Here is a 13546-nt window from a genome sequence, read left to right on the forward strand (position 1 = left end):
GAGTGATCGCTGTCCTGATATCCAGAAGCTCTCAGTCTAATCCGAGGTGAGTGATCGCTGTCCTGATATCCAGAAGCTCTCAGTCTAATCCGAGGTGAGTGATCGCTGTCCTGATATCCAGAAGCTCTCAGTCTAATCCGAGGTGAGTGATCGCTGTCCTGATATCCAGAAGCTCTCAGTCTAGTCCGAGGTGAGTGATCGCTGTCCTGATATCCAGAAGCTCTCAGTCTAGTCCGAGGTGAGTGATCGCTGTCCTGATATCCAGAAGCTCTCAGTCTAGTCCGAGGTGAGGGATCGCTGTCCTGATATCCAGAAGCTCTCAGTCTAATCCGAGGTGAGTGATCGCTGTCCTGATATCCAGAAGCTCTCAGTCTAATCCGAGGTGAGTGATCGCTGTCCTGATATCCAGAAGCTCTCAGTCTAATCCGAGGTGAGGGATCGCTGTCCTGATATCCAGAAGCTCTCAGTCTAATCCGAGGTGAGTGATCGCTGTCCTGATATCCAGAAGCTCTCAGTCTAATCCGAGGTGAGTGATCGCTGTCCTGATATCCAGAAGCTCTCAGTCTAATCCGAGGTGAGTGATCGCTGTCCTGATATCCAGAAGCTCTCAGTCTAATCCGAGGTGAGTGATCGCTGTCCTGATATCCAGAAGCTCTCAGTCTAATCCGAGGTGAGTGATCGCTGTCCTGATATCCAGAAGCTCTCAGTCTAATCCGAGGTGAGTGATCGCTGTCCTGATATCCAGAAGCTCTCAGTCTAATCCGAGGTGAGGGATCGCTGTCCTGATATCCAGAAGCTCTCAGTCTAATCCGAGGTGAGTGATCGCTGTCCTGATATCCAGAAGCTCTCAGTCTAATCCGAGGTGAGTGATCGCTGTCCTGATATCCAGAAGCTCTCAGTCTAATCCGAGGTGAGTGATCGCTGTCCTGATATCCAGAAGCTCTCAGTCTAATCCGAGGTGAGTGATCGCTGTCCTGATATCCAGAAGCTCTCAGTCTAATCCGAGGTGAGTGATCGCTGTCCTGATATCCAGAAGCTCTCAGTCTAGTCCGAGGTGAGTGATCGCTGTCCTGATATCCAGAAGCTCTCAGTCTAGTCCGAGGTGAGTGATCGCTGTCCTGATATCCAGAAGCTCTCAGTCTAATCCGAGGTGAGTGATCGCTGTCCTGATATCCAGAAGCTCTCAGTCTAATCCGAGGTGAGTGATCGCTGTCCTGATATCCAGAAGCTCTCAGTCTAGTCCGAGGTGAGTGATCGCTGTCCAGATATCCAGAAGCTCTCAGTCTAATCCGAGGTGAGTGATCGTTGTCCTGATATCCAGAAGCTCTCAGTCTAATCCGAGGTGAGTGATCGCTGTCCTGATATCCAGAAGCTCTCAGTCTAATCCGAGGTGAGTGATCGCTGTCCTGATATCCAGAAGCTCTCAGTCTAATCCGAGGTGAGTGATCGCTGTCCTGATATCCAGAAGCTCTCAGTCTAATCCGAGGTGAGTGATCTCTGTCCTGATATCCAGAAGCTCTCAGTCTAATCCGAGGTGAGTGATCGCTGTCCTGATATCCAGAAGCTCTCAGTCTAATCCGAGGTGAGTGATCGCTGTCCTGATATCCAGAAGCTCTCAGTCTAATCCGAGGTGAGTGATCGTTGTCCTGATATCCAGAAGCTCTCAGTCTAATCCGAGGTGAGTGATCGCTGTCCTGATATCCAGAAGCTCTCAGTCTAATCCGAGGTGAGTGATCGCTGTCCTGATATCCAGAAGCTCTCAGTCTAATCCGAGGTGAGTGATCGCTGTCCTGATATCCAGAAGCTCTCAGTCTAATCCGAGGTAAGTGATCTCTGTCCTGATATCCAGAAGCTCTCAGTCTAATCCGAGGTAAGTGATCTCTGTCCTGATATCCAGAAGCTCTCAGTCTAATCCGAGGTAAGTGATCTCTGTCCTGATATCCAGAAGCTCTCAGTCTAATCCGAGGTAAGTGATCTCTGTCCTGATATCCAGAAGCTCTCAGTCTAATCCGAGGTAAGTGATCTCTGTCCTGATATCCAGAAGCTCTCAGTCTAATCCGAGGTAAGTGATCTCTGTCCTGATATCCAGAAGCTCTCAGTCTAATCCGAGGTAAGTGATCTCTGTCCTGATATCCAGAAGCTCTCAGTCTAATCCGAGGTAAGTGATCTCTGTCCTGATATCCAGAAGCTCTCAGTCTAATCCGAGGTGAGTGATCGCTGTCCTGATATCCAGAAGCTCTCAGTCTAATCCGAGGTGAGTGATCTCTGTCCTGATATCCAGAAGCTCTCAGTCTAATCCGAGGTAAGTGATCTCTGTCCTGATATCCAGAAGCTCTCAGTCTAATCCGAGGTGAGTGATCGCTGTCCTGATATCCAGAAGCTCTCAGTCTAATCCGAGGTGAGTGATCGCTGTCCTGATATCCAGAAGCTCTCAGTCTAATCCGAGGTGAGTGATCGTTGTCCTGATATCCAGAAGCTCTCAGTCTAATCCGAGGTGAGTGATCGCTGTCCTGATATCCAGAAGCTCTCAGTCTAATCCGAGGTGAGTGATCGCTGTCCTGATATCCAGAAGCTCTCAGTCTAATCCGAGGTGAGTGATCGTTGTCCTGATATCCAGAAGCTCTCAGTCTAGTCCGAGGTGAGTGATCGCTGTCCTGATATCCAGAAGCTCTCAGTCTAATCCGAGGTGAGTGATCGCTGTCCTGATATCCAGAAGCTCTCAGTCTAGTCCGAGGTGAGTGATCGCTGTCCTGATATCCAGAAGCTCTCAGTCTAGTCCGAGGTAAGTGATCGCTGTCCTGATATCCAGAAGCTCTCAGTCTAGTCCGAGGTGAGTGATCGCTGTCCTGATATCCAGAAGCTCTCAGTCTAGTCCGAGGTGAGTGATCGCTGTCCTGATATCCAGAAGCTCTCAGTCTAATCCGAGGTGAGTGATCGCTGTCCTGATATCCAGAAGCTCTCAGTCTAATCCGAGGTGAGTGATCGCTGTCCTGATATCCAGAAGCTCTCAGTCTAGTCCGAGGTGAGTGATCGCTGTCCTGATATCCAGAAGCTCTCAGTCTAATCCGAGGTGAGTGATCGTTGTCCTGATATCCAGAAGCTCTCAGTCTAATCCGAGGTGAGTGATCGCTGTCCTGATATCCAGAAGCTCTCAGTCTAATCCGAGGTGAGTGATCGCTGTCCTGATATCCAGAAGCTCTCAGTCTAATCCGAGGTGAGTGATCGCTGTCCTGATATCCAGAAGCTCTCAGTCTAATCCGAGGTGAGTGATCGTTGTCCTGATATCCAGAAGCTCTCAGTCTAATCCGAGGTGAGTGATCGTTGTCCTGATATCCAGAAGCTCTCAGTCTAATCCGAGGTGAGTGATCGCTGTCCTGATATCCAGAAGCTCTCAGTCTAATCCGAGGTGAGTGATCGCTGTCCTGATATCCAGAAGCTCTCAGTCTAATCCGAGGTGAGTGATCGCTGTCCTGATATCCAGAAGCTCTCAGTCTAATCCGAGGTGAGTGATCGTTGTCCTGATATCCAGAAGCTCTCAGTCTAATCCGAGGTGAGTGATCGCTGTCCTGATATCCAGAAGCTCTCAGTCTAATCCGAGGTAAGTGATCGCTGTCCTGATATCCAGAAGCTCTCAGTCTAATCCGAGGTGAGTGATCGCTGTCCTGATATCCAGAAGCTCTCAGTCTAATCCGAGGTGAGTGATCGCTGTCCTGATATCCAGAAGCTCTCAGTCTAATCCGAGGTGAGTGATCGCTGTCCTGATATCCAGAAGCTCTCAGTCTAATCCGAGGTGAGTGATCGCTGTCCTGATATCCAGAAGCTCTTTTCTGCCGTAAAATACGGTGGCAGAAACATTATGTACAAAATAAGTTACAAATATCGCGAATAAAACCACATAATAGCACAATGGGTTGGGCGCCCGTAAAACTGCTGCCATTTCGTCCCCCGCCATTTTAGATTGGCTTGCACCTCGACTGTATGCATCTCTGACCCTTAACTTTAACCTCAACTTCCACTACCTGTGTCTATACGGTATGAAATTGTCTTAACTTTAACCTAATCCAAATGCAGCCTCCTTTACCTGCGCCTCAACAATGTTTTCATCAGTTTATGACCGGTGTATTGAAGTACAGTGCTTGTGGTATGTGTTGCTGTGTGTTGTAGGCACCACCAAGTCTGAGGACCGTGCGATGCTGCTGAAGAAGTTCAATGAGAAAGGTTCCCAGTACTTTGTGTTCCTACTGAGCACCAGAGCCGGGGGACTGGGCCTCAACCTGCAGGCTGCGGACACTGTGGTCATCTTTGACTCTGACTGGAACCCTCACCAGGTACACACACACACACACACACACACACACACACACACACACACACAAACATTCTAGTTACCCCTGGCTAACCCTGTAGTTTCTCCGTTCTGATTGGCTCCCAGGACCTCCAGGCCCAGGACAGGGCTCATCGTATTGGTCAGAAGAACGAGGTCCGTGTTCTGCGTCTGTGTACGGTCAACAGTGTGGAGGAGAAGATCCTAGCGGCTGCTAAGTACAAACTGAACGTGGACCAGAAGGTGATTCAAGCTGGGATGTTTGACCAGAAGTCCTCCAGCCACGAGCGGAGAGCCTTTCTCCAGGCCATACTGGAAACAGAGGAACAGAATGAGGTTGGTCACGGTGGCGTGGGAATAAAGATTAAATGCAGTTCCTTGCAGGTATGTTGGAGATGTTCACACATTCACCTTGATCCATGTAACACAACTGATCTAGAGGGTTGATCCATGTAACACAACTGATCTAGAGGGTTGATCCATGTAACACAACTGATCTAGAGGGTTGATCCATGTAACACAACTGATCTAGAGGGTTGATCCATGTAACACAACTGATCTAGAGGGTTGATCCATGTAACACAACGGATCTAGAGGGTTGATCCATGTAACACAACTGATCTAGAGGGTTGATCCATGTAACACAACTGATCTAGAGGGTTGATCCATGTAACACAACTGATCTAGAGGGTTGATCCATGTAACACAACTGATCTAGAGGGTTGATCCATGTAACACAACTGATCTAGTGAGGAACATAAAACCAAAGTGCCCAGATACAAAAACTATTCAACAATGCTAAAACTCACTTAGCCGCATTCAAACATGCTAAAACTCACTTAGCCTTGTTCAACCATGCTAAAACTCACTTAGCCTTGTTCAACCATGCTAAAACTCACTTAGCCTTGTTCAACAATGCTAAAACTCACTTAGCCTTGTTCAACCATGCTAAAACTCACTTAGCCTTGTTCAACCATGCTAAAACTCACTTAGCCTTGTTCAACCATGCTAAAACTCACTTAGCCTTGTTCAACCATGCTAAAACTCACTTAGCCTTGTTTACCATGATAAAACTCACCTAGCGTCATTCAACCATGCTAAAACTCACTTAGCCTTGTTCAACTATGCTAAAACTCACTTAGCCTCGTTCAACCATGCTAAAACTCACTTAGCCTTGTTTACCATGCTAAAACTCACCTAGCCTCATTCAACCATGTTAAAACTCACTTAGCCTCGTTCAACCATGCTAAAACTCACTGACAAAACATGGAAAACGTAGATGACATGAAACCAGTTAGTTTAGGTGAGATCAGTACTGAGGCAATTTCAAAGCACACAGAATGCATACCATACCATGTTGTACTATATGCATCTACAATGTGCAGCGTATGCTTGATCCATTATCCTCAACATGGTAGAAGCCTTAACAAAACCACCTTATAATGTGAATGTTTCCTGTGTTCTTGTGTTTTTCCTTCTAAATGAAGGAGGAAGAGAAAAGTCAGGTGGCTATGGTAATTAACAACTATTATTATCATCATATTGTGGCTATAGTAATTAACTGTTATTATCATCATATTGTGGCTATAGTAATTAACAACTGTTATTATCATCATATTGTGGCTATAGTAATTAACAACTATTATTATCATCATATTGTGGCTATAGTAATTAACAACTATTATTATCATCATATTGTGGCTATAGTAATTAACTATTATTATCATCATATTGTGGCTATAGTAATTAACAACTATTATTATCATCATATTGTGGCTATGGTAATTAACTATTATTATCATCATATTGTGGCTATAGTAATTAACAACTATTATTATCATCATATTGTGGCTATAGTAATTAACTATTATTATCATCATATTGTGGCTATAGTAATTAACTATTATTATCATCATATTGTGGCTATAGTAATTAACAACTGTTATTATCATCATATTGTGGCTATAGTAATTAACAACTATTATTATCATCATATTGTGGCTATAGTAATTAACAACTATTATTATCATCATATTGTGGCTATAGTAATTAACTATTATTATCATCATATTGTGGCTATAGTAATTAACAACTATTATTATCATCATATTGTGGCTATGGTAATTAACTATTATTATCATCATATTGTGGCTATAGTAATTAACAACTATTATTATCATCATATTGTGGCTATAGTAATTAACTATTATTATCATCATATTGTGGCTATAGTAATTAACTATTATTATCATCATATTGTGGCTATAGTAATTAACAACTGTTATTATCATCATATTGTGGCTATAGTAATTAACAACTGTTATTATCATCATATTGTGGCTATAGTAATTAACTATTATTATCATCATATTGTGGCTATAGTAATTAACAACTATTATTATCATCATATTGTGGCTATAGTAATTAACTATTATTATCATCATATTGTGGCTATAGTAATTAACTATTATTATCATCATATTGTGGCTATAGTAATTAACAACTATTATTATCATCATATTGTGGCTATAGTAATTAACTATTATTATCATCATATTGTGGCTATAGTAATTAACAACTATTATTATCATCATATTGTGGCTATAGTAATTAACAACTGTTATTATCATCATATTGTGGCTATAGTAATTAACTATTATTATCATCATATTGTGGCTATAGTAATTAACAACTATTATTATCATCATATTGTGGCTATAGTAATTAACAACTATTATTATCATCATATTGTGGCTATGGTAATTAACTATTATTATCATCATATTGTGGCTATAGTAATTAACAACTGTTATTATCATCATATTGTGGCTATAGTAATTAACTATTATTATCATCATATTGTCATCTACGTTTTCCGGCGTAACATCAGCCTGTATGAGTGGCTGGCTGGCTGGCTGGCTGGCTGGCTGGCTGGCTGGCTGGCTGGCTGGCTGGCTGGACAGGAATAGGAGTAGGTTGGCCCCAGAGGCTGATCTAGGATCAGTTTTATATATTTTATTAAGGTTCAGGTTTAAAAAGGTTTGGACTGTAAGCTGATCTTAGACCAGTGCCCACAGCCAATTTCTATCTTGAATGGCTGGCTGTCTACTGCATGGCTTTGTGAAGCCCAGTAGGGAATGCATGAAGGACGGATCGGTGTTCAATACGATACAATACAATACAGGTACACAATACAATACAATACAGGTACACCATACAATACAATACAATACAATACAATACAATACAGGTACACCATACAATACAATACAGGTACACCATACAATACAATACAATACAATACAATACAGGTACAGGTACACCATACAATACAATACAGGTACACAATACAATACAATACAGGTACACCATACAATACAATACAATACAATACAATACAGGTACACCCTACAATACAATACAGGTACACCATACAATACAATACAGGTACACCCTACAATACAATACAGGTACACCCTACAATACAATACAGGTACAGCATACAATACAATACAGGTACACCATACAATACAATACAGGTACAGCATACAATACAATACAGGTACACCATACAATACAATACAGGTACACCATACAATACAATACAATACAGGTACACCCTACAATACAATACAATACAATACAATACAATACAGGTACAGCATACAATACAGATACAGCATGCAATACAATACAGATACAGCATGCAATACAATACAGATACAGCATACAATACAGATCCAGCATGCAATACAATACAGGTACAACACACTACAATACAGGTACAGCACACAATACAATACAGGTACAGCACACAATACAATACAGGTACAGCATACGATACAATACAGGTACAGCATACAATACAATACAATACAGGTACACCATACAATACAATACAGGTACACCATACAATACAATACAGGTACACCCTACAATACAATACAGGTACAGCACACAATACAATACAGGTACAGCATACGATACAATACAATACAGGTACACCATACAATACAATACAGGTACACCATACAATACAATACAGGTACACCCTACAATACAGGTACACCATACAATACAATACAGGTACACCCTACAATACAATACAGGTACACCATACAATACAATACAGGTACAGCATACAATACAATACAGGTACAGCATACAATACAATACAGGTACAGCATACAATACAATACAGGTACAGCATACAATACAATACAGGTACACCATACAATACAATACAGGTACACCATACAATACAATACAGGTACACCCTACAATACAATACAATACAATACAATACAATACAGGTACAGCATACAATACAGATACAGCATGCAATACAATACAGATACAGCATGCAATACAATACAGATACAGCATACAATACAGATCCAGCATGCAATACAATACAGGTACAACACACTACAATACAGGTACAGCATACGATACAATACAGGTACAGCATACAATACAATACAATACAGGTACACCATACAATACAATACAGGTACACCATACAATACAATACAGGTACACCCTACAATACAATACAGGTACAGCACACAATACAATACAGGTACAGCATACGATACAATACAATACAGGTACACCATACAATACAATACAGGTACACCATACAATACAATACAATACAGGTACACCCTACAATACAGGTACACCATACAATACAATACAGGTACACCCTACAATACAATACAGGTACACCATACAATACAATACAGGTACAGCATACAATACAATACAGGTACAGCATACAATACAATACAATACAATGCAGGTACAGCATACAATACAATACAGGTACAGCATACAATACAATACAGGTACAGCATACAATACAATACAGGTACAGCATACAATACAATACAGGTACACCATACAATACAATACAGGTACACCATACAATACAATACAGATCCAGCATACAATACAATACAGGTACAGCATACAATACAATACAGGTCCAGCATACAATACAATACAGGTCCAGCATACACTACAATACAGATCCAGCATACAATACAGATCCAGCATACACTACAGATCCAGCATACAATACAATACAGGTACAGCATACAATACAATACAGATCCAGCATACAATACAGATCCAGCATACAATACAATACAGGTCCAGCATACAATACAGATCCAGCATACACTACAGATCCAGCATACAATACAATACAGGTACAGCATACACTACAATACAGGTCCAGCATACAATACAATACAGGTCCAGCATACAATACAGATCCAGCATACACTACAATACAGGTACAGCATACAATACAATACAGGTACACCCTACAATACAATACAATACAATACAATACAATACAGGTACAGCATACAATACAGATACAGCATGCAATACAATACAGATACAGCATGCAATACAATACAGATACAGCATACAATACAGATCCAGCATGCAATACAATACAGGTACAACACACTACAATACAGGTACAGCACACAATACAATACAGGTACAGCACACAATACAATACAGGTACAGCACACAATACAATACAGGTACAGCATACGATACAATACAGGTACAGCATACAATACAATACAATACAATACAGGTACACCATACAATACAATACAGGTACACCATACAATACAATACAGGTACAGCACACAATACAATACAGGTACAGCATACGATACAATACAATACAGGTACACCATACAATACAATACAGGTACACCATACAATACAATACAATACAGGTACACCCTACAATACAATACAGGTACAGCACACAATACAATACAGGTACAGCATACGATACAATACAATACAGGTACACCATACAATACAATACAGGTACACCATACAATACAATACAATACAGGTACACCCTACAATACAGGTACACCATACAATACAATACAGGTACACCCTACAATACAATACAGGTACACCATACAATACAATACAGGTACAGCATACAATACAATACAGGTACAGCATACAATACAATACAATACAATGCAGGTACAGCATACAATACAATACAGGTACAGCATACAATACAATACAGGTACAGCATACAATACAATACAGGTACAGCATACAATACAATACAGGTACACCATACAATACAATACAGGTACACCATACAATACAATACAGGTACACCATACAATACAATACAGGTACAGCATACAATACAATACAGGTCCAGCATACAATACAATACAGGTCCAGCATACACTACAATACAGATCCAGCATACAATACAGATCCAGCATACACTACAGATCCAGCATACAATACAATACAGGTACAGCATACAATACAATACAGATCCAGCATACAATACAGATCCAGCATACAATACAATACAGGTCCAGCATACAATACAGATCCAGCATACACTACAGATCCAGCATACAATACAATACAGGTACAGCATACACTACAATACAGGTCCAGCATACAATACAGATCCAGCATACACTACAATACAGGTACAGCATACAATACAATACAGGTCCAGCATACAATACAGATCCAGCATACACTACAATACAGGTACAGCATACAATACAATACAGGTACAGCATACAATACAATACAGATCCAGCATACAATACAGATCCAGCATACAATACAATACAGGTACAGCATACACTACAATACAGGTACAGCATACAATACAATACAGGTCCAGCATAAAATACAGATCCAGCATACACTACAGATACAGCATACAATACAATACAGGTACAGCATACAATACAATACAGATCCAGCATACAATACAGATCCAGCATACAATACAATACAGATCCAGCATACAATACAGGTACAGCATACAATACAATACAGGTCCAGCATACAATACAGATCCAGCATACACTACAATACAGGTACAGCATACAATACAATACAGGTCCAGCATACAATACAGATCCAGCATACACTACAATACAGGTACAGCATACAATGCAATAGAATACCCTGGTACAGCATACAATGCAATACAATACAGATACAGCATACAATACAGATCCAGCATGCAATACAATACAGGTACAACACACTACAATACAGGTACAGCATACAATACAGATCCAGCATACACTACAGATCCAGCATACAATACAATACAGGTACAGCATACAATACAATACAGATCCAGCATACAATACAGATCCAGCATACAATACAATACAGGTCCAGCATACAATACAGATCCAGCATACACTACAGATCCAGCATACAATACAATACAGGTACAGCATACACTACAATACAGGTCCAGCATACAATACAGATCCAGCATACACTACAATACAGGTACAGCATACAATACAATACAGGTCCAGCATACAATACAGATCCAGCATACACTACAATACAGGTACAGCATACAATACAATACAGGTACAGCATACAATACAATACAGATCCAGCATACAATACAGATCCAGCATACAATACAATACAGGTACAGCATACACTACAATACAGGTACAGCATACAATACAATACAGGTCCAGCATAAAATACAGATCCAGCATACACTACAGATACAGCATACAATACAATACAGGTACAGCATACAATACAATACAGATCCAGCATACAATACAGATCCAGCATACAATACAATACAGATCCAGCATACAATACAGGTACAGCATACAATACAATACAGGTCCAGCATACAATACAGATCCAGCATACACTACAATACAGGTACAGCATACAATACAATACAGGTCCAGCATACAATACAGATCCAGCATACACTACAATACAGGTACAGCATACAATGCAATAGAATACCCTGGTACAGCATACAATGCAATACAATACAGATACAGCATACAATACAGATCCAGCATGCAATACAATACAGGTACAACACACTACAATACAGGTACAGCACACAATACAATACAGGTACAGCATACGATACAATACAATACAGGTACAGCATACAATACAATACAGATCCAGCATACACTACAATACAGGTACAGCATACAATGCAATAGAATACCCTGGTACAGCATACAATGCAATAGAATACCCTGGTACAGCATACAATGCAATACAGGTGTAAAATACAATATAGGTACATCATACAATACAATGCAGGTACAGCACAAAACACAGGTACAGTATATGGTACAATACAGGTACAGATACAGCATACAATACAATACAGGTACAGATACAGCATACAATACAATACAGGTACAGTATACGGTACAATACAGGTACACCATACAATACAATACAGGTACACCATACAATACAATACAGGTACAGATACAGCATACAATACAATACAGGTACAGTATACAATACAATACAGGTACAGCATACAATACAATACAGGTACACCATACAATACAGATCCAGCATACAATACAATACAGGTACAGTATACGGTACAATACAGGTACAGATACAGCATACAATACAATACAGGTACAGCATACAATACAATACAGGTACACCATACAATACAATACAATACAGGTACACCATACAATACAATACAATACAGGTACACCATACAATACAGGTACACCATACAATACAATACAATACAGGTACACCATACAATACAGGTACAGATACAGCACACAATACAATACAGGTACACCATACAATACAGGTACAGATACAGCACACAATACAATACAGGTACACCATACAATACAGGTACAGATACAGCACACAATACAATACAGGTACACAATACAATACAGGTACACAATACAATACAGATACACCATACAATACAGGTACAGATACAGCATACAATACAATACAATGCAGGTACAGCACAAAACACAGGTACAGTATACGGTACAATACAGGTACAGATACAACATACAATACAATACAGGTACACCATACAATACAATACAGATCCAGCATACACTACAATACAGGTACAGATACAGCATACAATACAATGTATCTGTACTGTGTGATGTCTTGTTCTGTACTGTCTGATGTCTGTCTTTTTGTACTGTCTGTCTGTAGGAGGAAGACGAGGTGCCTGATGATGAGACTCTGAACCAGATGATCGCCCGTAATGAGGATGAGTTTGAGCTGTTCATGGTGAGAAGCACATGACATTAACAGTAACCTTCAGTATGGTGCTTTACATTAACAGTAACCTTCAGTATGGTGCTTTCTAGACATTGATATGTA

At 40.4% G+C, this 13546-nt stretch overlaps 1 protein-coding gene across 5 annotated transcripts in view; it reads left to right on the plus strand.

Annotated features, from left to right (window-relative positions):
• LOC120041376 (probable global transcription activator SNF2L2) overlaps positions 1-13546 on the plus strand; it is a 90076-nt gene that overhangs the window by 19506 nt on the left and 57024 nt on the right. For 3 of the 5 annotated variants that reach the window (XM_038986328.1, XM_038986331.1, XM_038986332.1), the window contains 4 exons: positions 4165-4328; positions 4433-4708; positions 5812-5838; positions 13376-13453. In XM_038986328.1, the coding sequence (XP_038842256.1) occupies positions 4165-4328; positions 4433-4708; positions 5812-5838; positions 13376-13453 (545 nt within the window). The remainder of the gene's footprint in view (positions 1-4164; positions 4329-4432; positions 4709-5811; positions 5839-13375; positions 13454-13546) is intronic. The other 2 variants (XM_038986330.1, XM_038986329.1) reach the window with 2 other exon arrangements.

The sequence above is a fragment of the Salvelinus namaycush genome, unplaced genomic scaffold (genome assembly GCF_016432855.1).
Source record: "Salvelinus namaycush isolate Seneca unplaced genomic scaffold, SaNama_1.0 Scaffold455, whole genome shotgun sequence".
In the NCBI taxonomy this organism is placed as follows: domain Eukaryota; kingdom Metazoa; phylum Chordata; class Actinopteri; order Salmoniformes; family Salmonidae; genus Salvelinus; species Salvelinus namaycush.